This window comes from Solanum verrucosum, unplaced genomic scaffold, assembly GCF_900185275.1.
Source record: "Solanum verrucosum unplaced genomic scaffold, falcon-dt-bn FXZP01000196.1, whole genome shotgun sequence".
Classification (NCBI taxonomy): domain Eukaryota; kingdom Viridiplantae; phylum Streptophyta; class Magnoliopsida; order Solanales; family Solanaceae; genus Solanum; species Solanum verrucosum.
In genome coordinates, this window is record NW_026020420.1 from 426960 (window position 1) to 454162 (window position 27203).

General features: G+C 36.3%; 6 protein-coding genes and 1 non-coding gene across 7 annotated transcripts; all 7 read left to right on the top strand.

The window, feature by feature from the left end:
• Nucleotides 1-1869: 1869 nt before the first annotated feature.
• LOC125806892 (probable disease resistance protein At4g19060) lies at nt 1870-3048 on the top strand. The gene has a single exon (XM_049486648.1). It carries the CDS (start codon nt 1870-1872, stop codon nt 3046-3048), a length of 1179 nt encoding a protein of 392 aa, XP_049342605.1.
• Nucleotides 3049-3723: 675 nt separating this feature from the next.
• Nucleotides 3724-5733, top strand: LOC125806893 (disease resistance RPP13-like protein 4). Its single transcript, XM_049486650.1, has one exon. It carries the CDS (start codon nt 3724-3726, stop codon nt 5731-5733), a length of 2010 nt encoding a protein of 669 aa, XP_049342607.1.
• A 2486-nt stretch (nt 5734-8219) lies between these two features.
• LOC125806894 (uncharacterized) lies at nt 8220-10346 on the top strand. The gene has a single exon (XM_049486651.1). The coding sequence runs from the start codon at nt 8220-8222 to the stop codon at nt 10344-10346; it is 2127 nt and encodes a 708-aa protein (XP_049342608.1).
• Nucleotides 10347-11449: 1103 nt separating this feature from the next.
• LOC125806895 (uncharacterized) lies at nt 11450-13199 on the top strand. The gene is made up of 2 exons (XM_049486652.1): nt 11450-12000; nt 12152-13199. Exons 1-2 carry the CDS (start codon nt 11450-11452, stop codon nt 13197-13199), a joined length of 1599 nt encoding a protein of 532 aa, XP_049342609.1.
• A 3562-nt stretch (nt 13200-16761) lies between these two features.
• Nucleotides 16762-20442, top strand: LOC125806896 (putative late blight resistance protein homolog R1A-3). The gene has a single exon (XM_049486653.1). The coding sequence runs from the start codon at nt 16762-16764 to the stop codon at nt 20440-20442; it is 3681 nt and encodes a 1226-aa protein (XP_049342610.1).
• Nucleotides 20443-22409: 1967 nt separating this feature from the next.
• On the top strand, nt 22410-24217 carry LOC125806897 (uncharacterized). Its single transcript, XM_049486654.1, has 2 exons — nt 22410-23726; nt 23816-24217. Exons 1-2 carry the CDS (start codon nt 22410-22412, stop codon nt 24215-24217), a joined length of 1719 nt encoding a protein of 572 aa, XP_049342611.1.
• A 1673-nt stretch (nt 24218-25890) lies between these two features.
• On the top strand, nt 25891-25953 carry LOC125807153 (small nucleolar RNA snoR60). Its single transcript, XR_007441647.1, has one exon. It is a non-coding gene; the product is annotated as a small nucleolar RNA snoR60 (small nucleolar RNA).
• Nucleotides 25954-27203: the final 1250 nt, after the last annotated feature.

Here is a 27203-nt window from a genome sequence, read left to right on the forward strand (position 1 = left end):
AACGTATAAAAAAGTAAAAAAAAAAAATTAAATTTTATAATCCTAAGTTAAAGATATGTCGAATGTGTTAAAATAATTTTTATTCTTGTGATATTAAATATTTCGTGTTAAAATTAATTCCAATTAAAAATTTGTCAAAAAAAAGAAGCATACTTTTTGAAACGGATTAAAACAATAAATAAAATTAACATATTAAAACGGAGAACCCCCCCCCCCCCCCCCCAAGGGAGTACCACTATTAGACTAAAGGATTGTTTGATAGAGTGTATAACAATAGTGTTGAATAAGATGTATTAGTAACACTGACATTATTAATGTTGGTATCAGTTAATTTGTAAAAAAAATAATCTTTACAAAAAAACCCTCCACAAAGTACAATTGAAAGGATGTGAAAAAGGTTTTGAGGGACAATTGTATCTTTATCCATACTAATACATGTATTAAAATTTCTTGCATAGTTAATGCCATGATTTTTCATGTGTAACTGTGTAACTATGCATATCATAATACCAAATAGAAAGGTTGAAAAAATGTACCAAATAAGATATTAATAATACACAAAGCTATTACATACATTATTTATTTTAATGCATCCTACCAAACGATCCCTAAAAATTTTAGATAGTCACTTGATTTGCTTTTCCATTACATTTTATTAATAATAAATTTTGATCTTTCTTATGCAATCTCACTAGATATGTTGTTGTATTACTTTGATCATTTAAGAAGAGAAGTCAAATGACAGAGTAAACATTGAAATTTTGTGGAACTCTACGAGAGGCGTTCAATATAGTTAGGATTCTTGGAAGCTACTCTATCCTAAACCCTAACTTATGCATATATAAATTATATTCAAATTTGTCATTGAGGGGTACCTCGATTTACTATTTGTATCTGTTATATGTTATTATATAAATAAAAATATCGTGTAATAAAGAGGTATCTCGATTTTTGCACAAATTCATAGAATATTCACAAAGATCAATGAAGATCAAATAAATTTGAAAAATATCACAAACTTTTGGGTACTTATAAAGATCAAGATCTTGAATATCTCATAAATTGATATTCATAAAGAGATCAAGATATGTCAAAGTATTCAAATACTTCAAGTAGATCCATAAATCTTTTTATGGAGATCAAGTCCAAATCATCCAAATTCGAGAAATACGCCACTAACAATCTTCGAATTGTGAAGATATAATCCAAATCATTATAGTTCGAAAAATACGTTGCTAACAACCCTCGAATCACGGAGAAAATTAAGAGAGAACAATCAAGGGAACATACTGATTTGTACCCACATGTTTTATCAATAATATTCTTGTTTATTCAGATTTTTTTTATGGTTAATTTATTTCCATATATTTATGGCATGCCAATGTCTAATGTAAATCTTCAAATTTTGTTTATTCCAAAAAAAATAAATAATTGAAAAACTATTTTGATGGAAATGAACGATAATGGTGTATTTGTGCTGAAATTCTTGATTCAAACATTGTTTCATCACTTTGGAAGTATTTGAGATGAAAGTTTGCAGACTTCATTAGAGCTCATTTGAAGCTTCTTGCAAACTAAACTTAGAAATGATCTTGTTTAAATAGTTTTACTATTCTTTTTACTCAAAAAATATTTGGAGCATACAAATGACAAATGTCCTCATTTAATTTGACACTTCCGCAATGCTAGATTTTTAAAACGAAGTTGAAATATGTAAGTGACAGATGATACCAACTTTACGTGTCTACCTATGGATTCCGCCAAGTTAAATAAGAACAGCAAACTACAACAATTTGGCGTTTTTCCGAGCTATAGCAAAGAGCGAATTAAGCAAATTAGGATCAAGTTTCTCCAGGCAAGTGCTTTGGAATGGCTGACGATACAGAAGAATATCTACTGAATAAACTTGATTCATCACTACAGCAAGCGAAGGGAAGTGAAGATTGTCTATCAAAGGTCCTCTTTAATATCCAAACACATTTTGAAAACGTAATTGGTTTGCTTCGAGATGTCAACAATGGTGATCTTTCAGAAGCGGGTGGTGAATCGAGCCGTAGGGGAAACCTTTACTATCTCCTCAATGCTCTTGCGAATTGGCAAATGGTAATGGAAAGGAAAAGCATTTACTCTCCTGAGGGAATCCGATTCGCTGTTTCACTTAACAGCAAATTGAAGAAAATGGAAAGTGCACTTAAAGGAGAAAAATCAACGTCTAGTGGTGGAGGTTCAGAGAGCAAAATTATTATGACTGAATCTCAGTGGAGTTACAGGACAGTAGATCGAAACAGAGTATTCGGGTTTAGTGAAAAGGAAAATTTCATGGTGAGATTCCTTATCCGGAGAGACAATGAAGTTAACGGATTTAAGGCAATTGGTATTTCTGGTGTGGCTGGAGTTGGGAAGACGACGCTATGCCAATTGGCTTTCAATAATGAGCAAGTAATGAACAACTTCTTTCCTCGGATTTGGGTTTGTATGTCAAAATCACCCGAGGATGTTGATGACTACTATAAGGAAGACGTTTTAAAAAGGATGCTCAAGTGTCTCGGTGTTGAAGACCAAGTGATCGAATTTACAGGAGAAAATCGAGGTCTATTGGGTTTACTTTTTGCTCTCCGAAGTGTACTGAAAGGTAGAAGGTATTTGATTGTGCTTGATGACGCCTTCTATTTCCACGATTTCTTTGATAACATATGGTCGGAACCAAAACTGGAAGATAATTGCACTGAAAAACTCGCGCTTGGATTGCCAAAACAACAGGGTGGAGCTGTTATTGTCACAACTCGATCAAAGGAATTGGCGAAGGAAATGGTTGGCGAGGAGATCGTATATCCCCTTTTGCCATTGAATGATAAGAGTTGTCGGGAGATATTGATAGATTCAGCAGGAGAAAGAGTGGAGCAATTGCTTAAATATCAGACTGATAAAGATTTAGAGGATACAATTATGAGCAAATTAGGTGGCCTCCCTTTGGCTGCCAAGATCATGGGGGAAATCATGAAAGAACAACTTGACAAAGTACCAGCATACACAACACCACTCAGCTGAAACCTATATCAGGACATCGATTTTCTGAGAAGATGCAGCTCTAATCGCAACCCATAAACAAGAATTCACGATTTTTTTTTCTTTCGATTTCCACTGAATATGTCAGCAATTAATCAGTCTTGTGTTGCTCTCTTGTAACTTGTTATTCGAAGTTCAACGGTATTTCAATGTATTTTCTGTTTGACCATAATTGTTGTCATTTGATTAATGTTATACTCCTTAGTTATATGATCTTTTTCACTGATAATACTCCGTTTCAATTTGTTTGTCTTAATCGAAAGACATTTCGGTACATTCCACATATCTTAGCTTTTGTTTGATGTCTTAATCAAAAGACATTTCGGTTCATTCCACATATCTTAGCTTAAGATCTTCGTAGGGTCATTTTCAAATGTCAAATCCTTTTAGAGTTTAATATATTTCACATACTGAAATTGTAAAGATACGACATTTGAGTGTTACTCAACCTCAAAAGTTAGCTCATGAGAGGAGGATTCCCCAAGTCTATATAAGCAGACCGCCAATCCATTCCCCAACCAATGTGAGACTTTTACCCACTCTAACAAACTGTTCATTTGACTTCAGATATATCTTGATCTAAATACCTTTTAGAGTTTGATAAATTTCTTTTATTCCTATTAAAACTTGCTCATCTCTCTCTTTGCTTCATCAACAATGGCAACTGCAATCGACCATGTTTACTCTGATATAATCCATTCTGAAAGGTATTCAGATCAAGATATATCTGAAGCCTCCACTGGAATACAAAGTGAAGAGGAAGAACATCTCCACCGATCAACTTCCACGCCCCAACAGGAGCCGGTCCCTCACATTAGAAACCAACAATATATGACTAATGAGGAAATGAAAGCAAAGAAGCTGTATGAACTGATGGATGATGATCTTCAATTCATCGACGAGGCCTATGAGAATATAAAAAAATACAAGGCTGAGGTCGTGAGACAACAGGAGCGTGCGAAGGAGAACCTTAAATATAAAGAAATTTCCAATGTCGAGAAGGTCGTTATGAGGTTGAAAACAGAAATCCCCTCAAAGGTGAAAGTTAGGTACTCGGCGCCAACAGTTAGAGATGCAAAGAAGAAAGAGAATCTCCCCAATCGCGAGAAGAACGAGCATCTAGATGGAGTTCATTCTTTTTATAACAAGGATCTGTTTAAGAACAATGTGATATTCAAAGAATTCAAGACAAGTTTCAATCTCCTCAATAGTGAACACAAACAATGCCTTCTCTGTTTTGCTCTGTTCCCAAATGGTGCAACAATCAAGAAGCGGCTCCTGATGTACTGGTGGATTGGCGAGGGATTCATTCGATCTGATGTAAACGCAGAGGCTGATGCAGAGAAGGTCTTGAAGGAACTCATTTCAAAAAACTTCATCCATCCAGTTTACGACAAGTGCCCTTTTAAGAAAAAAGCTCATAGCTACAAGTTGCATCCTTTGGTTCATGCTGCAGTACCTATACTGGCTGAGAGGGAAAATTTCATTGATTCTGATGACCCCATGAGAGGGCATACTCGTTTTCTAACATCTTGTCTGGTTTCTCGGAAAGACAAGAAGTCGGAGTCCCATGGCAAGAACAAGTCCAATTCCAATACGCCATCAAAATCAGACAACTCTAAGCCCATGGCTCATGTGGTGTTCAATTTGAATGAAACCTTTCTACGGCTTAAGCACGAATGGCTTATCGAGATGAAGCATGTGAACATTCTTTACTTGGGAAGGTGGGATAGCACAAGCAAGAAGCATATTGAAGTGGAGGAACCTAAAGATTTAGAAGGCTTAGCTAACTTAAAGTATGTTAAATTCTTGAGTTTGCAAGGAATTTCAGGGATAACAGAGATCCCTGAGTCAATTTCCAAGTTATGGAACCTTAATGTCTTAGATCTCAGAGCTTGTCACAGTCTTGAGGTGATCCCGCGGGGCATTGGTTCACTTCATAATTTGACACACTTGGATTTATCGGAGTGTTACTTGCTCAGTGGTATGCCAAAAGGTCTCGGGGCACTAACAAATCTCGTGGTTTTCAAGGGATTTGAAGTTGCAGATTCAACAGACAAATCACACTCATGCACTCTGGATGATTTGTTGGCCATGAAAAACTTAAGTAAATTAAGTATTCATACACAAATCGAGGATTTCCCTAGACGGAGTGACTTGTCCGTGCTTGTGAATTTCAAACAACTCCGCATCCTAACTATAGAATGGGGAAGAAATTTGTTTGGGAATCCAGACTCGAGTAGTGTTCCAAAACATGGGGGAATTGTGAAAACATTGAATCGTTTAATTACAGGGAAGGAAGATGGGAATGTCTCATATGTAATCGGTTTTCCTCCAATATTGGAGAAGTTGGACCTGAAATGTTATCCTAAGCGAAGTGCAACCACTTGGCTAAAACCTGAGAATTTGGGGAAGCTGAATAAACTGTACATCAGAGGAGGGGAACTTGGCGATTTGGGTCAGTTCGAGTTTAGAACTGATCCAAAATCTTGGAATAACGTGAAAACACTACGTCTCAAGTACTTGATGGAAATAGCGATGGAGTGGATGGAATTTCGAGAATTGTTCCCGAAAGTTGAATATTTGGAGAAAGTGAAATGTCCAAAGCTCACTATGTTCCCCTGCAATGCCCATGGAATTTGGAAGTACAAGACAAATACATTTTAATGTTCATCAACTCACTATCATCCAATCTTGTAATGGTTGAATTCGACGTCAAAACGATACCTTTAAGTTCCTTCTCCATCAATCTTGTACATTTTTTTGTAGCTATGAGTAATTACTTTGTCTTTTATTACTCAGAATGTATTGCAATAATCTTATGTGATTAATGTAAAATTGATCTTGTACAAAATAACTTGATATACACGAACGTGTTCAGAAACTAGTACTATCATAAAAAGACCAAAACCCTCTTAGTGCTACTTCAGGAAAGCTAAAGCATATTCACTTGTCTGCCACAAAGTTCAAAAGGTTACACTTATATGATTGTCTTCAAGCTATTGGTATCTTTAGCTTTTTAATTCATTGATTTGATTTGAGGCATCAAATCTATCTCCTCCAATCATGTCTAAGATATTATAAAATATTAAATGATTAAAACCATGCATCACCAAACATGAAAATTCTGTCTAAGATATTATAAATATAAATTATTCTTGACTCACCCAAGTCAATTTTTTTAAGTGTTAGAACATGTGAGGAGAGAGAAGCATAACAAGAAATAATACTTGATAAATTTAATGACATACTTTTATTGAGTCAAACTAAAGCATAAATTAAAAAGTACGATAATTGATATAAGCACTTCATTACTTTAACTATAGAATGAAAAGGATAACCTTGAATAAGGGATTTATAAAACCAAAAGATAAATTTATATAGATAAAAATGAAAGAAATACTAAAAGAAATCTCAAAGTTTTAAATTAAATAATTGGAGGTTATGAATATTAAGAATAACAACTACATAGATAAATAGATATGAGTTATGAAAGTAAATAATTAAAAAAAAATAAGGAGAAAAATAATAAATAAATCCAATTTTGAAAAGAATATTTTGCAAAGGATAAAGTGAAATGTAACACAAATATTGATAGGTTCTACTTTTCTACTTGGTTGGTTACTAACACAAATTAAAATGATTACATCTTATAAAGACTGTACATGAAAAAATAAACAAATCATTCAGAGGTTACTTAAGAACTATTATAAACTATGTAATGTAATAAATATAATGATGGTAGAAATTCCTCTTCCACCAATTCAAGGAAGATCAAAGGTTGAAAAAGACTAATGATTCTTAAAATTAATAATAAATTTATTAAGACCTCAAGAATAAATTAAATTTGTTATAATAGACTATACAAAGGCCAAAAAACACCATACAAGAAGATTACAATATTTAAGTTATTTAACAAAATTAATAATTCGTTTTTTGACTTAATACCTTCCCACTTTAAGTATTTAGTATATAGAATTATTATTTAAAATTTAACTAATTACATGTTTTATAACATTTTTGATTTAATAAAGGGGTAAAATTTTGCACTTTCGAGCTTTACACTTTTCGTAATATATAAGTATGTGTTGCTTCACAAATTCGAAATAGAGAGAGTAATAATTTAGAGAGTTGATATCTTAAAAGGTCTCAATTATGAGAATTTGTGTTGCAAAGTTATTGAACTTTATTTTGTATCAATAAAATCACTCAACTTTAAACTTTTATCTTATAAAAATAACTCCACTAAATTTATCATTAACAAATCTAATATGACAAAATATGTTAGGTAAGCATGAATTCCACGAGTAAATAAAATTAAAGAAAATCAATTTCTTATACCCAACAAATTGAATGACGGATTCAGGTGGATGATTAAATATATTTAACGAGCATTTTAGCAGGAAATTGAACTCTAAAAATGTGTATGTTATTAATAAGAGAAAAATAATTACTAATTAAAGTAATAATAAAAAAGTTGGACTAGTAAAAGAACATCACACTACAGTCAAAATATTACACATAAAACTTCATGTAGGATGTATGTGTTGTGGTCATTTGCTTCATGCCTTTAGTATTCCTATTCAATTTGTAGGGAAGGCCATAACTGCTGATGCACTAACAATTCGGAAAGCTGAGAGCCACTACAAAAGGGTTGGTCAAAAGTTCAGATACGGTCAGATGCAAAGAATGTCATACAAAAGAATTTGATAACATCTTGAGAAATAGAGACCATTTGCAAGGATGTCTGACGATTGATGAAGTCTTTTGAATAAATCAAGATTATATATATTCCTCGAACATGGAATGTATTAGTTCATAGTCTAGCTAAAATTTCTATTTCATGTATAAATAGGATTTCTTGAGATTCTGCCTTCCCAAGTTGTGTTGTAACAGATGCAATGATGTCTTATGAACATCTGAATCATATTTTAAAGTAGTGCAATAAAAAGTTTTCCTGAAAGAAAAAAAAATCTACTAGAGCACCTAAAATTGAAGGGCATAAATATCCGTTGAAGTCATGTTAAAAAACACATTTATGTATTATGCGTGTCAGCATATTTTGGAGCAAGTCAAGGTGAAGTCATTTTCTACTAAGCAACTTATTATTGCTTCTTCACCAAAACAAGATGCATTTGTAAAAAGAGTGAATTATGAATTTCAATTTGAAGAAGATATGGGACGCATGGGATATTCGTGCTGTGATTCTCTTCAGCCTTACTCTCCAAATAATCCTCATTTTTTTCGCGCCGCTTAGAAAGCGCGTTTCAACTGTCTACCTGACACTGCCCCTCTGGTCCGGCTACTTGCTCGTAGAATGGGCTGCTAATTTTGCAGTTGGACACATCTCTGACAGCAAAGGGGATGATAACCGCTTTGCTGCCGAGAACAAAGTTCAAGATGTTCTTGTATTCTGGGCACCTTTTCTGTTAGTACACCTCGGGGGCCCTGACACTATTAGTGCCTTTGCCCTCGAGGATAACGCCCTGTGGCACAGGCATTTCCTGGGACTTGTGACACAGGGTAGCTCTGTGGCCTATGTTTTTTTCCGAACAGTTTCCAAAAACAAACTGTTGATCCCAACAGTGCTGATATTTGTGGTTGGAGTTATCAAATATGGTGAGCGTATTCGGGCTCTGTATCTTGCAAGTTTAGATCGATTTCGAGAGTCTATTATGAAAGATCCTGATCCCGGACCAAACTATGCCAAGCTGATGGATGAATACTCTTCGAAGAAAGCAGCTAACCTACCGACGAACATAGAAATGATCCACGAGTTCTATGGAGATAATTTGGAGGAGGAAAAGTCAGTTAAAAAGGGGCTATCTGATCTTGAGGTAGTGGAAGAAGCTCATTACTTCTTTGAGAAATTTAAAGGACTAATTGTTGATCTCATATTTGACTTCCGCCAACGGAATGAAAGTCGAAATTTCTTCCTCAGCTTAGAAGCGATTGATGCTTTTCGAGTTATTGAGGTTGAACTCAATTTCATTTATGATGTTCTTTTCACCAAAATGATTGTGGCTAACTCTTACTGGGGTTATGTACTTCGATTCATCTGTTTCCCTCTCGAAATTGCTGCCGCAATCCTCTTCTACCGTTGGGATAAAAGGGGACTTCCAAGGTGGGAGATCGGAGTCAGTTACACACTTCTCCTTGGTGCTCTTATCTTGGATTTCACTTCCTTTTTTATGATCCTTTTCTCGGACTGGACGACAGTTGCCCTGAAGAAAAAGGGGTATGTGTTATGGCGTTTGCGTAAACCAGCTTGTGGATGGTTGAGCCGCAGGTGGGCTGAATCCATTGCACAATTCAACTTGATTAACTATTGTGTACGTGGGCGCTCCAAGCGTAAGGAAAGCATATATCAATGGTTTGGGATTGTTGATGTATTGAATCGAGTCGTGTATGTGAAGTGTGAGAAATTCACTGACCAAATGAGGGACTTCATCTATGAAGAAATAAAGAATAAATCTTCACTCGCGGAGGATTTAGAAACAGCAAAGGAAATATGGTTAGCCAAAGGAGATTGGACACTTCGTGCCAATAGCTCTAGTCATCTGCTGCCCTATATTACTGAGTCTAATTTCGATGAAGTCCTTCTGGTATGGCACATTGCTACTGAACTCTGCTATAGTAAAGTTAATATTGTTATCGATGAGAGTTCCCCTGTCAATTACCGTGAGATCTCAAAGATTCTTTCAGATTATATGCTCTATCTCCTTGTGATGCAGCCTTCAATGATGTCGGCTGTGGCAGGTATCGGACAGATTAGATACAGAGACACTTGTGCTGAAGCCGAAAAGTTCTTCCTCAGCAGAAACATAATGAAGAGTACTAATAAGGATAATCAAGGCTGCAATAATTTCTTTACTTGTAGCTGTCTAAAGAGAACAATGAATGATGAGGAAGGCGAGCAAGTCCATAAGCGTAGAGAGGAAAAACATGTAAGAGCTTGTAAAGCGATCCTTGAAGTGAACGCGGTGGTGAAGCCAGTGCAAGTGAAAGGGGATAGAAGTAAATCAGCCTTGTTTGATGGACGTCGTCTAGCCAAAGAGCTTGATCATGGCATCGATAAATGGGAGCTAATAAGCAAAGTATGGGTTGAAATGCTGTCCCATGCTGCAATTAACTGCAACCCCAATGAACATTGCCAACAACTTAGCAAAGGAGGACAGCTTATCACTTTGGTCTGGTTGTTGATGACTCATTTTGGTTTGGGAAACAATTTCCAAATTAGTGAAGGTCATGCTAGGGCAAAACTCATTGTGGGCAAGTAGCTTCTTTTTTTCCCAACATGTGTAGGTTGTTTTGTGTTTCAACATGATGTTGCTTATTGTGATCTTCTTGATCATTTACATGTCTTTTCTTACATAAATCAGTCTTTTCTCAAAGTTCGATGGCATATTAAATGTTCTATTATATTATATTTTGATTTACAGTAGGGTCGAAGTTGTAATATAATTTTGAAGGTAGAAGCTTTCCACTTTCTGAAAGTTGCTATACATCCTTGCGGGGAGCTTGTCAGGCTCAAACCCAAGACAACATAGAAAAATAATAGATTTAAGGACGGAGAAGTCCCACCAGTGCACCACAATCCATATTGGTTTAACATGTATTTCATAACAAGTAGACAAGGAGATTCATGTATTTGAAGTTAACATACGGGATATTTTTCATTTTTTTTTTTTTAAAAATAATATGCTAATGAAAAATGCGATCTTTAAAGTTTTCCTTTTAATAAAAATATTTATATTGAAAAAATTTATATCAATATTAATATATACTAATGTCATTGTTATAAATTGGGCAAAACACCAACTACACCTCAAAGAGTCTCAAATTTCAGCCTTGGATATGGAGTGAGACTTTTCAGCTTGAATCCAGATTTCATCGTGTCCCAAAACAAGTATAGGACATAGACGGATTTTTTTTTTTTAAAAAAAGACAGCAACATCAGCAACAACAACATACCCAATATATTCTTCCTCATAGATGAGATTTTAAAAAAATAGACTGTACATAGACTTTACCTCTACCTTGTCAAAGTGGGGAGGCTAAAGAAAAAACACAACATTTATAAGCAATAGCAGAATAGTAAAAAAATAGAAGCATACGAGACAACAAATACTAATAGAGAAATAATAAAAATACGGAAATAGTAAAGTTACGAAAATAGCAAAAATAATACTAATGCAACTAACCATCTACTCAAATCCTCGACTTGGATCTACGTCCTTCTATCAAAATTTATTTATTCAAAGGTCATATGCTGGATAAACGGAAGGTTGGACATGTCGCACTGATCACCTCTCTGTTTTTTGGGCAAATCCCAAACTTTTCCAATCTTGAAGAAAAATAAGAGAAGAAGGGAGAGTTAGAAATGGCAGAAAAGAGTAATCTGTCCCAAGAATTCACACTTCCCAAACACAGACACAAGCTAAAGGTCATCGAGCGGCCTCTCGATGAGGACTCTGTTTGCAACATGTGCTTCCTGAGCTGCAAAGAATCTAATATCCATGCTTGTGAGATCTGTAGGTTCCGGATACATGTTTCATGTGCTCAGGGAATAGAAGAATGGAAACTGAATCCTGCAGGAAGTCGTAAACAACATGATCATTTCCTAATTCTCCAGCGAAGGCCCGCCACTTTCCATTGTGATGCTTGTGGTAAGGAAGACAATAAAGAGCCCTCTTATCTATGTACTGAATGTCAATTCTGGATACATAACAGCTGTGCCAATTTGGACCCGGAGTTCAACCACGGAGACCATGACCACAAGCTCTCCCTCGAGTTTTCTCTTCCAGAAGAATTTCGAGAATTCAAACTCTCCTGCGAAGTCTGCAGCGAAAAACTCCTTCCTGCTTATTGGGTTTATCATTGTGGTCCTTGCAGATACTTTGTACACGTCAAATGTGCCGGGAAAAAGAGAATGTAAGGACTTTTTTCTCATTCTTAGATCTATCTATACACTTTCTATTGATTAGATCATGTAGCTAGGCAACCAACTGAGCTATTAAGATCCCCGATTGTTATCTCCGAAAATTAAATTAACTCTACTGATTTCTGTATTTTACGGTTTCAGGGCAGCTGATGATAACATCGAGGCCTTTCCTAAGTTGAACTTGGCCCTGCTGCCAGAGGCTAATGAAACTGTGCAACTTATAGTAAGGTTTCTTAATCAAAACGGCATTTTAGAAAATCTAATGCCATTGCAGATTGACAATTTTCAACACAAGATGCATTCGTTAGTTCTTTCAAATAACACAAACAAGGATAAATTAGTCTGTGATGGCTGTGTTGGGCCTATTGTTGACCGGCGGTATTATAGTTGTCAACAGTGCAGTTACTTTCTACATATAACTTGCTCTCAGTTACCGGGAGATCTGGAGCTGTATCATCCATTTCACCCGGAACATCCACTTTACATAAGGCATCCAGAGTATTGCTGTTTCTTCCGGCAATGCAGTCATTGTAAATTAGACACTAACGGTTGGTGGTTTGAATGCACAGAGAGAGATTGTGGCTTCCACCTTGATATGAAGTGTGCTTTTATACCTAAAGCTATTGCTCATAGATCACATAGGCACCCCCTTTGTCGAATTTCAGTTTCCAATGTCGATTGCAGCGCTTGTGGCAGACGCCTCTCTGGTTTGTCATACGGTTGTAAAGCCTGTGGTTTCTACCTAGGAAATGATTGTGCTCTATTGCCGGCTACTACCACCCACAAATGGGATGAACACCCACTTACTCTCATTTTCCCCCCTTTCACTGACCATCCAGATGAATTCTTGTGTGAGATCTGTGAAACATTTGCACATCCCAAGTATTGGCTCTATCATTGTAGGGAATGTGATCAATCTTTTCATCCACATTGCATCCCTCGACATGGTATGTCTCGCAATATCAAGTTTGGTAGCACCATCCAAATTGCTGAGCACTCACTAAAATTAGTCGAAAAAGGTGAATTTAAGTCCCAGTGTGGTGTATGTCGAGACCATTTGTATGAGACAGAAGCCCTGCTCTGCACAGCTTGTAATTTGCATATTTGCCGCAAATGTATTTGTGTCAATCTGAAAAAGGAGGATACAGCAATTATATCGCCTTGCAGTAAAACTCTCGGGGATTCTTAAGCAATTATGTTGTTGGTTCAAATTACTACAGTGTATTCATTTGCTCAATTTTTAATGTGGAAAAAGGTTTCCTATTTGATTCACAGATTTAAATTTGAAAAAGAATAACAGAGAGAGAGAGAGAGGAGATTCATAATGCACCAAACCGGCAAAATTAATCCAATTGGCAAATTACCCTTAGACTAGCAGAGAGAGGAGATTCACCGACATTGAATCATATCATATCGTATTATAGTAATATAATATTTATTTATAAGTAAAGTGAGTACAAACAATGCTTGAGTCGTGTTAGACACTGTCCTAAGAATCAAAATTTTATGCACCAGTGCCACCCCCAATCTCAACAATCTGATCTCTAACAAATCTAGCAGCCACCTTATTGTTGACATCCTGAACTTTTACTATAACATTGGAGAGCTGTAACGAACAATGCTAACGAGGACATTCCCATATGATAAGAGCATGTTTTGCCTCGTACACCACATCAGTGACCTCCGTCTCAAGATCATTGACGCAAAGCAAAGATCTGAGAGATACTAGCTCAGTTAAATTTCAAGATGTCCAAGAATTTGAAAAACAACGAAAAGTTACTTCCACTTCAATAATTGAGAACAAGGGCTTCAACATGATTCACATAATCAATTGGGGAGAAAATTCCAAAAGCAAACATTACTTTAACTTTTTATCTACATTTCTTTGTCTACCATATGAAATCAGATTTTTTGAAATCTTATCTAATCAAACACTCACACTTTAATAATGCTGTCATTTTGACCCCACTACTTTTTTAGCTTGCATTGTCATATACCAAATTCTCCATTATTGCTCTTTGAACTTTCATTTCACCACAAATTCTCCAACATGTTAAGCTTTTATGTAATCTCTCACCTTTACTTAGCTGTAACATAGAAAAACAGTAAAAAAGCTGAGGGATTCTTTTGCTCCCAACTTTCCCGTGTTTGCAAGTAGGTTTTAAAATATACTTCTCCGAGACAGAAAAATTCTCTTCTTGCTGATTCTATTTACTTCTACTCCTGAAAAGTATCTAATCCTTTGTATGAAACCTAGTTTATTTATAAGTGAGTACAAGCACTGCTTGAGTCGTGCTAAACACTATCCTAAGAAACTATTTCAGCTATGTGAAATGTTTCCCTAGAATTAAACAAGCTTTTTCTATAAGAAAGAACATAAAAAACAAAATATAATTACTACAAAAACCAGCAAAATGGAAAAATTGCTTGGTTCTTCATTCTTTCTCTGAGGCCCCAATCTTAACAATCTGATCTCTAACAAATCTAGCAGCCACCTTATTGTTGACATCCTGAATTTTCACTATAACATTGGAGAGCTGTAACGAACAATGCCAACGAGGACTTTCCCGTATGATAAACGCACTGATAGCATGTTTTGCCTCGTGCACCACATTTGTGACCTCCGTCTCAAGATCATTGACGCGAAGCAAAGATCTGAGGGATACTAGCTCAGCTTTGACTATTTCAAGTTGATGCCTAATGAAATCAACTGAATCAGTCTTGTTATCAAGGACCACATTAATAGTTTCTAAAAGAAAATCAATTAATCCCAATGAATTAACCTTTGGGATCAGGTTTGATCTTATTGACTTCCAGAGATCAAGATAATTATCTGTAATCATCTCTTTCTTAATCAAATCGATCTCTTCTAGAAGATCAAATAATAGGTACGGATAGTCTCCACTGGCATCATCTTCATTCTTGATGCTTACAAGAAGCCAGTGGATGACATGTGCAGTCTTTGTTACCACAGCTTTGGGACGTGCCAAGAGATCCTTTGCATTTTTCCTGTCATCTATCTTTGGGGGATCCATCAGAAATGCTATCAAAAAATTCAGCTCCTTGGAAAGGTTGCACACATTATCTCTCGCAGAAGACATCAGATATGCTTTGGGACTTAGGAGCTCCTTGAGATCATTACGGAAACAACAGAGAAATCGGATAGCAACTTCAATTTCCATGGGGCTACTGCTCTCCAGCCGCGATGACAAAAACTTCAGGCTTCTGAAGTATGCATACCTCAAGTCTGGCTCAATGAGCTGAATTGTCAGCAAGACCTGAGAGAACTTGGTTTCCATTATCGTATCCATATCCTCGAATACACACTGGAACAAGAGACATGCAGTAGTGGTTGCCGCAACTTCAATTATTCTTAAAACATCTTCTAACTTGTGATGCTCGATGCAACTTCGCGAGCTAAACCAAGCAAAATTCCATAGAAACCGGAACTTCACTTGAAGAATATTGATTTTTTTCTTGATAGAGTCCTGAATAGATTCAGTCTTGTGGCGTAGCAGATCATTCAGATTGTTTGACACTGAGTCAATCAGCTCCACCAAACAGATATTGCTCATTGTAGCATCCAACTGTAAAACAGATCTGTAAGATGTTGTGATTTTCGAGGTGAGATCCTTGATTTTCCCATGCCATGCCTCGGTTACCTTGCTTTCCTCTACCGCGTTGGCACAAAGTAATTGGATGGTCTTTCCAGCATTTTGGACCCAATCTTGGACATAACTGATGAGATAAGTGTCTTCTTCAGTACTCGGCAACTTTTCTGCTGATACCAGAAACGTCTTCATAAATCTTAGGTACATTTTGACGACATTGATTGTGGCGGGATCAGTCAATTTTCTGTAATTCTCCAGCCATTCAAAACACTTCAAGGTGTCGTCCACACACGTATATTGAGCCATTGACAGGAATAACCGGTGCGGTCTGCCATTAAAAAAATAGTCATCATATCATATTATACTATAAGTCAGAACACAATAAGTTGTAAATTTAGATTATCTAACTGACCATATGAGATAAATTACCCCAAAAGATCAGCCAAGTAATTTTTGACACAGTTCAAGTGCTTGATACCATACGGAATCGGATTTGCAGTTTATTTAAAAAGTAGTAACTTTTATTGATTGATGAAGGAAAAAAATATGACTGAAAATGATGAGAACAAGGAAGAAGAAAGGTAGGAAATGGTGTCGAAGAAGACAGAGGAAGGGGGTCAAAATAATAAATTAAAATTAGGCATAATACATAGATATGACCTTAACTTGGCTTCAACGGATAATCATAACCTTTAACTTTGTCAGTGCACAAGTAGACACTTTAACTATTCAAAATGTGAACAAATACACACTTGAATATTGCAGGGTCATATGTGTGAAATACAAACGGTCCTACATGGATTAGTGAGCCTACATGGAATCCTCCACGTATTATATCACGTAGGACACATGTGTCCGTTTGTTCAATTTTATACAAGTTAAAGTGCCTACTTGTGCACACTCAAAGTTGGAGAGCATAGATGTTAGTTGATGCCAAGTTAAATGACATGTTTATGTATTATAATGGCATAATACATAAACATGACCCTTAACTTGACTTCAGCGGACAACTATGACCTTTAACTTTCCCAGTGTACAAGTAGGCACTTTAACAATCTTGAACAATTTGTAACTTAAGACTGAACTCTCTGATAGTGGTATATGCATAAAAATCCTGTTTGAGATCATTGACTTACTACAATGGCATACACCTCTGTTAACTATTCCGTGAATCATCTGATCCGCCTTCTGAGCTCTCGGGGCCTGATCTTTTCAAAAGAAGGCCAGATCCCCATGCTTAAACTGGAGCTCGTCTTCCTGAGAACTTTTCTCTGGTGGACTGCAAAACGCTGTACGGAGAATCAGAATTTGGAACTTCTCTTACTGCAAATCGAAGTTGTGGTGCGAAATGCAATTAGTCATATCCAAGCCAGAGATTCGGATGAGTGGTCTTTTCAAGTATTGCATCACACACGACTTCTCAAGCCAGAGATTGAGAAGACTTACATCAAAATTGTGAAGTCTTCTCCTCCTACGCCAGACACACGGGTGGTGGTGGAGTTCATGAACAATCTGATTGACAATCTGAAGGATCTGCTTCGCTATCCGGACTCTTCCACTTTTTCCCCAGAGGAAGAACTCAGACAACTTGTAACTAAGCTAAGATTCTTGAGAAATCTTCTTAGCTTTGTAGCTACACGTTGCACCGACCATGAGAAGCTGAAACATCTCTCCAATTATGCTGAAGCTATAGCTATAGAAGCAGCATGTCTTCCTTTCATGTGTTCATTTGACCAAAAAGATGGAAACAGTACAAGTTCCATTAAGGACAAGCTCACGGAACTGACACGGAAAATTAATCCTATCACTCCAGACATCAGAAGGATTTACGTGGAAGTCCTCGAAGCACTGAGTCCATTAACAACAGAGACTGACATTTCAGATCCAGACTTGGCATCCTTCATAGATACTCTCCAAGATTGTCTAACAGAGCTAAAACACAATCAGCCACCTTGGATTCGTTCCTTTGAAGCCCTCCACCATGAACTCACCTTCCTCAGCTCTTTCACTAAGGACCCTCCGGAGCAATTCATTGAGAGTGACAACTCGGATGATCCTAAAGTTGATCCAATTCAACTTCTCTTGGGAGAGATGAGAGACTGGAGCACTTCTAGCGCACATCCGTTCAAGCACTATACAGAACATTTGACATTGAAAGGTCAGTTCACCCGTATTCAAGATCTGGCTGTTAAGGTGGGATGTACCATCTTTTTCTTCTTTAATTTCAACGAAATGGAAGAGCACAAGCTTGCGGAAGAAGAAGCTACACTTGTTGATTTAATCGAAAAGATCAAGCACCTTAAGTCGGAGATCGGAGTTCCCATGTTGACATTGCCTGAGGTGAATATCATAAGGACAGATGACCTGGGTTTTATCAGAAATTTGATAGAGCTGATTAACCAGCAGGCAGGTCCACTCGACTGCCTGAAGCGTCGTGTACAGGGAATTGCTGACGAGCTGGAATTCCTAAGTTCTTTTCTCAAAAAATGTGGAGAGAGGCGCCATGAGCACGAGAAACTGAGGAATCTTGCAGGCCAAATAATGACTGTTGCATACAGAGCTGAATATGTCATTGACTCGTTATTGGTAAGAGATGGTACTCTATTCTACCATTCGTTTTGTATTGTTGATGTCGTTGGAGAGATGAAGAGAATCAGAAGGGAGGTCATGGTGTTTGACGAAAAGATGAGCAATGTCATTGAGCCCAAGGTCCTTAATTCGACAATGCCCTCCAGAGACATGGTAAGTGTTGCTATGTCAGAGGAACTAGTGGGCTTAGAGGATGAAAAGGAGAGATTAAGAGATCAACTGATAAATGGATCTCATGCGTTAAGTGCTATACCAATTCTTGGTATTTGTGGACTGGGAAAGACAACTCTTGCCATGAGTCTCTACCACGATGAGCTTGTTGTCAAACACTTTGATATTCGTGCAGCCGTTTCTGTTTCCCATGTATATGACACTGAAAAATTGGTACTTGCAGTGTTGCACAACATCAATGGATATCCTGACACATCTAATGGAGGGGATGGTGATCTGTTGAAAGTAAAAAAAATGATATATTTGTCTTTGAAAGGAAAGAGGTTCTTGATCTTAATAGATGATGTGCGGGATACTGAAGCATACGTTGATTTGGGAAACCTGTTTCCAAACGATTTTACTGGAAGTAGAATTCTCCTCACCACTCGATCATATCAAATAGCTTCATGTGCTGCGCATAGTACTAAAATACATAATCTTCGATTTCTTACAGAAGAAGAGAGTTGGAAATTACTTAAAAAGAAGATATTTCACCAACAATTTTGTCTTCCAGAACTGGAGGAAGCAGGAAAGCACATGGTCAAACAATGTCACGGGATACCTGCCATGATAGTTTGGATGGCGGATATTGTTGCAAGAACAAGGACAGAAGCCGATTGGATACAAGTTGGGGAATGTAACCAAATTGATGAATATCTTTTCAGCATTAATGAAAAAGAATACAGTGTCATACCAGATCATCTCCGTCCATGCTTCCTTTATTTTGGAGCATTTCCGTTGGAGGAAGAAATTCCAGTATCCAAATTGATCAAGTTGTGGGCTGCAGAAGGTTTCATTCAACAAACTGAAGCAGAGAGCTCTGAGGCTGTCGCAATGGATTACCTAAGGTATCTTGTTGAACGAGGTTTTGTAATGGCCTGCCAACGAAGCTCAGAAGGTGAGGTCAAACGGTGTAAAGTCCATGACAGATGGCACAAGTTTTGTTTAGTTAAAGCCAGCCACGAAAACTTTTTTCAGCTGATGGACCTTGGTGGTGGTGTTGATCCTAATGATTCCAATATCCCACTCTCCTTAGCATGTGATCATCGCCGGCTGTTCACTTCATCTAATTGGTGGGACAGTATTACATTACAAGTTTCTGGTCCATTTGTCCGAACCCTGGTGCTAACTGGCAGGAGATGTGATTTATCCACGCTTAATATCTCATCTCTGTATCAAAACTTGAAACTTGTTAGAGTTTTGGATTTAGGGCGTATAAATGTGGGCAATGATTTTCCAGTTGGGCTTGAAAAGATGACCCTGTTGAAGTACTTAGAAGTTCGGGGAGAAATGACTTCAATCCCATCTTCAATCGACAGCCTCCGGCAATTGGAAACTTTTGTTACAATAGGATTACGGGGAGCAGTTGCAATACCTGGTAGTATTTGGAGTCTGACAAATTTGAGGCATTTGCATATAAAGGGTGGTACTTATTCTTTAGGTGCCCCTGAAAAAATGTTGCCAAATCTGAGAACAATGTCTACCCCATTGCTTCGTTACGGGGAAGATTCAGAAGAGATACTGAGAAGATTAGTACGTCTTGAGAAACTGAAATGCATCTTTTTGGACTCATCGAGGAAGAAAAACCTGTTTCCCAAACTGGGAATTCTTGAGCATCTTCAGTCTCTCAAACTACTTTACTATGGTGAAGTGCGAAAGACGTGTGAGTTCAATTTCCCTTCAAACCTCAGAAGGTTGACCCTGTCAGGTTTTCGCCTGCCATGGGATCAAATATCAATTATTGGGGAACTTCCCAATCTTGAGATGTTGAAATTGCTGAATAAAGCCTTTGAGGGTAGTCTATGGGAGGTAAAAGATGATCAATTTCCCTGTCTTAAGTATTTGAAATTAGATACACTAGACCTGGAGGAATGGTACATGTCTGAGGATGCGTTGCCTGAGCTTGAGCGACTGGAGTTGAAGAAATGTAAGAAACTAAGAAAGATCCCCTTGAATATTGATAATCCTCAAAAATACTTCATGGTAGATGACAAGTTGAAGGTCATCATCCGTAACAGATGACATGTTGATTTCTAGATAGAATGAACTTTTTTTTTGCTTATATCAAGCACCTAAATTAAAATAGCATTATTTTCTCAACAATTTCGTCATTTGATTAATTTTACCATTTATATGTGAAGTTATTTAAGATAATACAGCACCGAATAAGTGCATGTAATTTCTAAATGTCTCTAACGAAATTAGCAAAGACATTAACATATACAAATCATATCATATCATCATATCATCATATTATATTAAAAGTGGAAAGGTTTTATGGTCAAAGTTGAATTACGAAAATGCCCTTCACTAATTTTTTTAAGGGAAAAGGGACGGATTTACCCCCGAACTTTAATAAATGGTATGTGTATGCCCTCCGTTATACTTTGCGTCCACATAAGCCCCTGCCGTCCAATTATAGGTACACGTATACCCCTCTCACTAACGGACCCCTAATTTCTTACACGTGTCTTAATCTTATTGAACTACCCGTTTGACCCTTTTTTTTTAACCCATAACCCAACTATCCGCCCCATAACCCAATACCCACCCAATTTCCTCTAAAAGGATCCTAATTAAAAAACACCCAAATTAAAACAACAAAGTCCGTCCCTTTTCCCTAGTCGGAGGTCCCCGCGTATCCCTCACACCAAAACCCTAGTCGGAGCCGCGATTCCAGTTTGTCTTCGTCGATTCCACCTTTGTCTCGTCGAATCTTTCGTGTGTTCTTCGATTCAACTTGTCTTCGTCAAAGGTACCCAAATATCCCATTCGATTTCATAGTTTTCTTGTTTTGCTGTTTTCGATTTGCTTTCATATATAGTAAATAAATTTGTTGTTGCTGTTATTTCGGTAGTTTTCTTGTTGTTTCTTTATTTATTGTGTAAAATATGCATTTTATAGTGAAAATCTTTCTAGGGTTCACGTTCTAGTTATTGGATTAAAGATTTTTTTTTTTTGTTTTAGAGTGTAAATGAAGTACACTTTATAGGGTTTCACTTCCAGAAAATGAAGTTCACGTTTCAGTTTTTGTGTTAAAGAAATGTTTTTTTTTGTTTGTATTCGTGCCTTTATGTTGTGGACCTTTAGTTTATGATTTGTTGGTTTGGTAAAATAGTTTCAGATTCCCTTGACTTGGTCTACTTTATTTTTTGTTGGAATTTTTTGTTTGTATTCATGCCTTTATGTTGTGGACCACTTTGAGTTATTAAGAGATAATGCTTATTTAATTGTTAATTGTGGACCACTTTCAGTTAATAAGAGATAATACTCAATGTTACTAATTGAAATTCTTAACTCAATGTGACTTAATTAACTAACTTACCTACTTTAATCCTAATGTGACTATCTTACTTTATGTGACTAACTTACTTAATCCAAATGTGACTTAACTAATTGACTTACTTAATCCTAATGTGCTTACTAATCCAAATGTGATTTACTTAACTAATATGACTTTCTTAACTTACTCAATGTGACTAAATTAACTAACTTACCTACTTTAATCCTAATGTGACTAACTTACTTTAATCCTAATGTGACTTAACTTACTTATTTATGCTTACTAATTGACTTTCTTAACTCAATGTGACTTAATTAACTAACTTACTTACTTAATCCTAATGTGACTAACTTACTTTAATCCTAATGTGACTTACTTAACTTACTTATTTATGCTTACTAATTGACTTTCTTAACTCAATGTTACTTAATTAACTAACTTACTTTAATCCTAATGTGACTTACTTAACTTACTTATTTATGCTTACTAATTGACTTTCTTAACTCAATGTGACTTAATTAATTAACTTGACTTACTAATTGACTTACTTAATCCTAATGTGACTTATACTCACTGTTACTTATTTACTAATTAACTTACTTATTTATGCATACTAATTGACTTTCTTAACTCAATGTGACTTATACTCACTGTTTTATACTCACTGTTACTTATGTTATTTCATAACTCTTTGTAGGTCATTAACATGGTTGAAGTTACCATATACTTTCATCATGGTGGTGAGTGGCTAACCAGTCCAGAACCACATTATGATAGAGGATGTGTGACTTATTGGAAAGGGTATGATCCTGACCTAATATCTTTTATTGACTTAGTGAATGAGTACATTAATAAGTTAGGTTTTGTTGGTGTGCAAGAACTTATTGTACTTGCTCCAACTGGGAAATATTTTGAAATAATAGGTGATGAGGGAGTTAAGACCTTAACATCTTTTATCTCTACTGAGTATAAATCTATTCACTTGTTTGCTACTGAAGATTGTGAATTGTCTGTTGATGTAACTGATATTATCATGCATGATGGGTCATTTCTACTTTCACCAATTGTTAATGAGGGCACAGACTGTAGTGAAAGTGAAGATGACAGTAATAATGGAATGGTGTTTAGTTGTTCAGATTATGATACAGATGAATTAGAAAATTTTGTTACTAAAAAAAAAAGGAATATAACTGATAGTTTGCAAGATTATAAGGAGATTGTTAAGGGTATGGCCTTCAAGGACATAGCTGAAGCAAAACAGTTTTGTAAACTTTATGCTCTAGCTAAGAAGGTAGAACTAGTTGTGGTGAAAAGTGATAAAAAAAGATTGAGGTATACATGTGTTGCTGATGGCTGTCCATTTTTACTTCTTATTTCTGGGGATTTGACCACTCCTGGAGTTAGTGTCAAAACACTTGTAGATCATATAGAGTGTGGAACAGCATATGATAACTCTTTAGTAGATTACTCAACAATAGCCTTGTATTTTAAGGACAAATTGCAAAGTGACCCCAAATACAAGGTCAAAGAAATGAAGGCTGATTTACATAGAGTTTTTGAGCTAAATGTAAGTGAAGCAAAGTGCAAGAGAGCCAAAAAAGAGGTATTGGAGAGTTTAGAAGGTAGCTTTGTAGACTCTTACAATAAGTTAGAGGGTTATGCTACTGAATTGAGAAGTTGTAATACAGGGTCTGACATTGTGATAGATTTGTCTAAACAGGCACTATCTAATGGTAAGAGAAAATTTCTTAGGATGTATATCTGCTTCAAGGCAATGAAGTTGGGTTTTAAGTCTGGGTTAAGACCACTTATTGGGTTAGATGGTACATTCCTTAAAGGGAAAACTAAGGGACAAGTATTGTGTGTTGTTGGTCAAGACAGTAATAACTCTTTCTACCCTCTAGCTTGGGCTGTGATAGATAAAGAGACTAAGAGAACTTGGACATGGTTTATGCAACATTTGCAACATTCCCTTGAACTTCAAAATGGTGAAGGACTGACATTCATATCAGATATGCAGAAGGTAATATTATACAACTAATTTGCAATTTATTTTCCTTTGCTTGATACTGTTTCTTTTATTAATTTTAGTTGTTTTAATTTGATACTTAGGGGCAGCTTGAAGCAGTAAGGACAGTCTTACCTGAAGCACATCAGAGATATTGTGCAAGGCATATTGAGGCAAATTGGTGCAAAAGATGGGGTAAAGGTGAGCTGAAAAAGTTGCTATGGTGGGCTGCATGGTCATCATTTACAGAGGAGTTTGAGGACCAACTTCAAGAGATGAAGGAAGTTAATGGAGAGGCTGGACAGGATTTAATAAACAAGTATCCTCCCAAAACATGGTGCAGAGCTTATTTAGATACAGTGTGCAAAAATCAGGCTGTGGACAATAACTTTACTGAATCATTCAATGCCTGGATACTTGAAGCAAGGTACAAGCCAATTATTGGAATGTTGGAAGACATCAGGGTCAAAACAATGGAGAGGCTGGCAGCAAAAGAGTTGCTGTGAGGAAGTGGAAAGATGATGGATTTAGTCCCAAAAGTGAGTTGTTGTTTATTCAGTATTTGAAGATTTCCAAGGTTTGTAAGGTGAGTGGCAATGGGGATAATGGCTATGAGGTTACTGAAGGTGCAGATAGACACATTGTCAACTTAAGAGATAAAAAATGCACATGCAGAACATGGGATCTGACTGGAATTCCATGTCCACATGCAATTAAGGCCATGGAGCACAAGAAAATGATACCAAAGAAAGAAATTCATTGGTATTATAGTAAAGAGGCAGCATTGGCAGTTTACAAACACAAGTTACAACCTGTTAGGGGAGAACCATTCTGGAAATGTGATCATTTGCATGCCATTGAACCACCAGAATTGGTCAAGCTTGTTGGTAGACCTAAGCTTATGAGGGAAAGAGAAAAGGATGAAGCTGTTAAGAGGCAAGGAGTATGGAAGCAAACAAGAAAAGGAAAAATGATGACATGTAGTAATTGTGGAGAACAAAATCACAATGCAAGAGGATGTGAAAAGGTAATTTTCATTTAATCTTTAATTTCATCAAATAATTATTCTATTTTACTATTTAATTCTATATCTTCTATTATGATTAATAAGGCAAAGCAGGGGAAACAACCTACTAAGAAGCAGGGGAAGCAACCTGCTAAGCAAGGAAAAGAATCTGGCAAGGGAAAAAAGAGGAAGCAACCTGCTAAGCAAGGAAAAGAATCTGGCAAGGGAAAAAAGAGGCAACTTAGGAGAGGTTTAGTTGATGAAGATGAAGCTTCTGAGGAAGACATCAACTGCACAGCCCCACAACCAACACAAGAAAGTCAATTTGAATATACTTCTTCCAGCAGCTATTTTCCAGTAGCTGAGGATGATGATGAAGACCCTAGGCTAAGGCCAAGAACAATCTCAGAAGAAGCTTTTCTAACAAGATTGAGAAAGAAACAGAACCCAGAAGAACCAATTGGAAGTAGAGTAATACGCTTTAGAGGTGACAAATTTGGTGTTAGTGAACCTATAAATCTTCCCATAGGACCAACTGGCTTAACTTGGAATGGACAGGGTGCAGTTACTACAAACCAGCTACAAAAGTTGAGGCCAAGAAGAGGATGATGCTATTGTGTTGGTACTGCTTTGTATATGTTGGTGCCTTATTGATGTTAAGGCTAAACTTGTCTTTTTGCTATGTTTTGTATAGGCTGGTGCCGTAAATGATGTTAAGGCTAAACTTATTTTTTTGGTATATTTTGTGTAGGCTGGTGCCTTAAATGATGTTTTTGTGATGTTTTGGTAGTACTGTAGGCTGATGCCTTTAAGGTTAAAGTTGTAGCTTTGGTACTATGTTTTACTTCTACTGTTTGTATAGGCTGAGTGTATCAGCTAAAACTAACTGTCGTTTTGCTTATATATGACCAAGTGAATGTTATATAGTGTCTTGTATCTGTTGGGTTCTGTTGATGTACAATAGTATTTTGCTGTGGTATACATTTTTTTAGACCATTTTCTCTGTCAATGGTTGACAGGTTTCCAAACTAACTGTTCGCAGGTTTCCAAAGAAGTCCAATTTGGCAATATTGCCATCCATGTTGAATGGATTTCCAAGTCCTAGATTTATTAGAGCTAATGGCAATCACAGAGTTGGTGTTGTGAGTTGAAGAATCACCAAGCAGTCACAGCAAGCAAAGCACGATTTTTAAATTTAAGACTTTATGGATGATGTTAAACCGAGTTTCTGATGCTGTCTGATAAGTAATGGAATTTTTGTTCGCTTAAAAAAAAAGTTAGTGACTTTCATGTTGATAGTTTAATAGTGTCTTTGTGCAAGTTTAATAACACCTGAAAACACGTTTCATAAACAATGGTAAGACAAGCTTTCATTTCATTTTCAGATTCTCTAAATTCAAGGAAAACATAATGGCAATACCAAAAAGTTTATCCATCTTCAGCATACTAACTTTTTTTTTTGACAAAGGATCTTCAGCATACTGACTAATATAACACAAATAAATACTACAAATTTTTAAGGCAAAAGACACAAAATAATGTTCAAACCCAACACTTGAAATTTTACAATACGTTTGAAGCAATAGCTACACTAAATAATGACCAACATTCAAACATAATATTCACTAATACATAGGAACAATTGAAATAACTAACACTTGAAACTACAAATACTTGAAATAACTAACACTTGAAACTACAAATACTTGAAATAACCAACCCTTGAAACTACAATTCAACAGCATATATTCCTCATGCTACCAGTTAATCACTTGAAAATTGCAACAACAAATACCACAAACACAGTAAATGACAATATACACAACATCTTCAACTTTGACACTTTAGATTACAAATTTCTTGATTTATTCACCTCAAAGTAGTTTAAACTCTCTAAATTCTCCAATTTTTTCTTCAAATTGTCTCTTTCAATCTTCACCGCATTCAACGACTCTCTCAAATTCTCCATTTTCAACGTAGCAACTTCCAATTTAGACTTCAATAAATTAACTTCAATAGAAGAGTTTTCTGAAGAACTGTCTTCCCACCTCCAAAATTCACAATTTTCAATCTAATAAAAATAACAGAGGAAGAACTCATAATCACCAAAATACAAGCACAAATCATATTAATTTACATTTAGCGAAAAATGTACCTTAGGTTTAGAACATTTATAAAATCTTCTTCCGGGGTTCAATGGAGTCCTTGAAGTGAAACAACGAGCCAATTCGCCACAAAAACAAGTCATTATCTTGGAGTTACTAATTGAATCACAAGAACTTTCAAACATGGTTTTAGGTCTGATTTGAGGGAGACTACAGATAGATGAAAAATTGACTACAAAATTATGACCAACACACGATAGATTCGACGAAGACAAGTTGAATCGAAGAACACACGAAAGATTCGACGAGACAAGGTGGAATCGACGAAGACAAACTGGAATCGCGGCTCCGACTAGGGTTTTGGTGTGAGGGAATCGCGGC

What these genes read in the sequence shown, in the direction of transcription:
- LOC125806894 (XM_049486651.1), top strand. Translation starts at nt 8,220, where the DNA reads ATGAATTTCAATTTGAAGAAGATATGGGACGCATGGGATATTCGTGCT.
- LOC125806895 (XM_049486652.1), top strand. Translation starts at nt 11,450, where the DNA reads ATGGCAGAAAAGAGTAATCTGTCCCAAGAATTCACACTTCCCAAACAC. An exon ending in TGTGCCGGGAAAAAGAGAAT is followed by an intron (nt 12,001 to 12,151) that starts GTAAGGACTTTT and finishes TTACGGTTTCAG; the next exon opens with GGCAGCTGATGATAACATCG.
- LOC125806896 (XM_049486653.1), top strand. Translation starts at nt 16,762, where the DNA reads ATGGCATACACCTCTGTTAACTATTCCGTGAATCATCTGATCCGCCTT.
- LOC125806892 (XM_049486648.1), top strand. Translation starts at nt 1,870, where the DNA reads ATGGCTGACGATACAGAAGAATATCTACTGAATAAACTTGATTCATCA.
- LOC125806897 (XM_049486654.1), top strand. Translation starts at nt 22,410, where the DNA reads ATGGTTGAAGTTACCATATACTTTCATCATGGTGGTGAGTGGCTAACC. An exon ending in TCATATCAGATATGCAGAAG is followed by an intron (nt 23,727 to 23,815) that starts GTAATATTATAC and finishes TTTGATACTTAG; the next exon opens with GGGCAGCTTGAAGCAGTAAG.
- LOC125806893 (XM_049486650.1), top strand. Translation starts at nt 3,724, where the DNA reads ATGGCAACTGCAATCGACCATGTTTACTCTGATATAATCCATTCTGAA.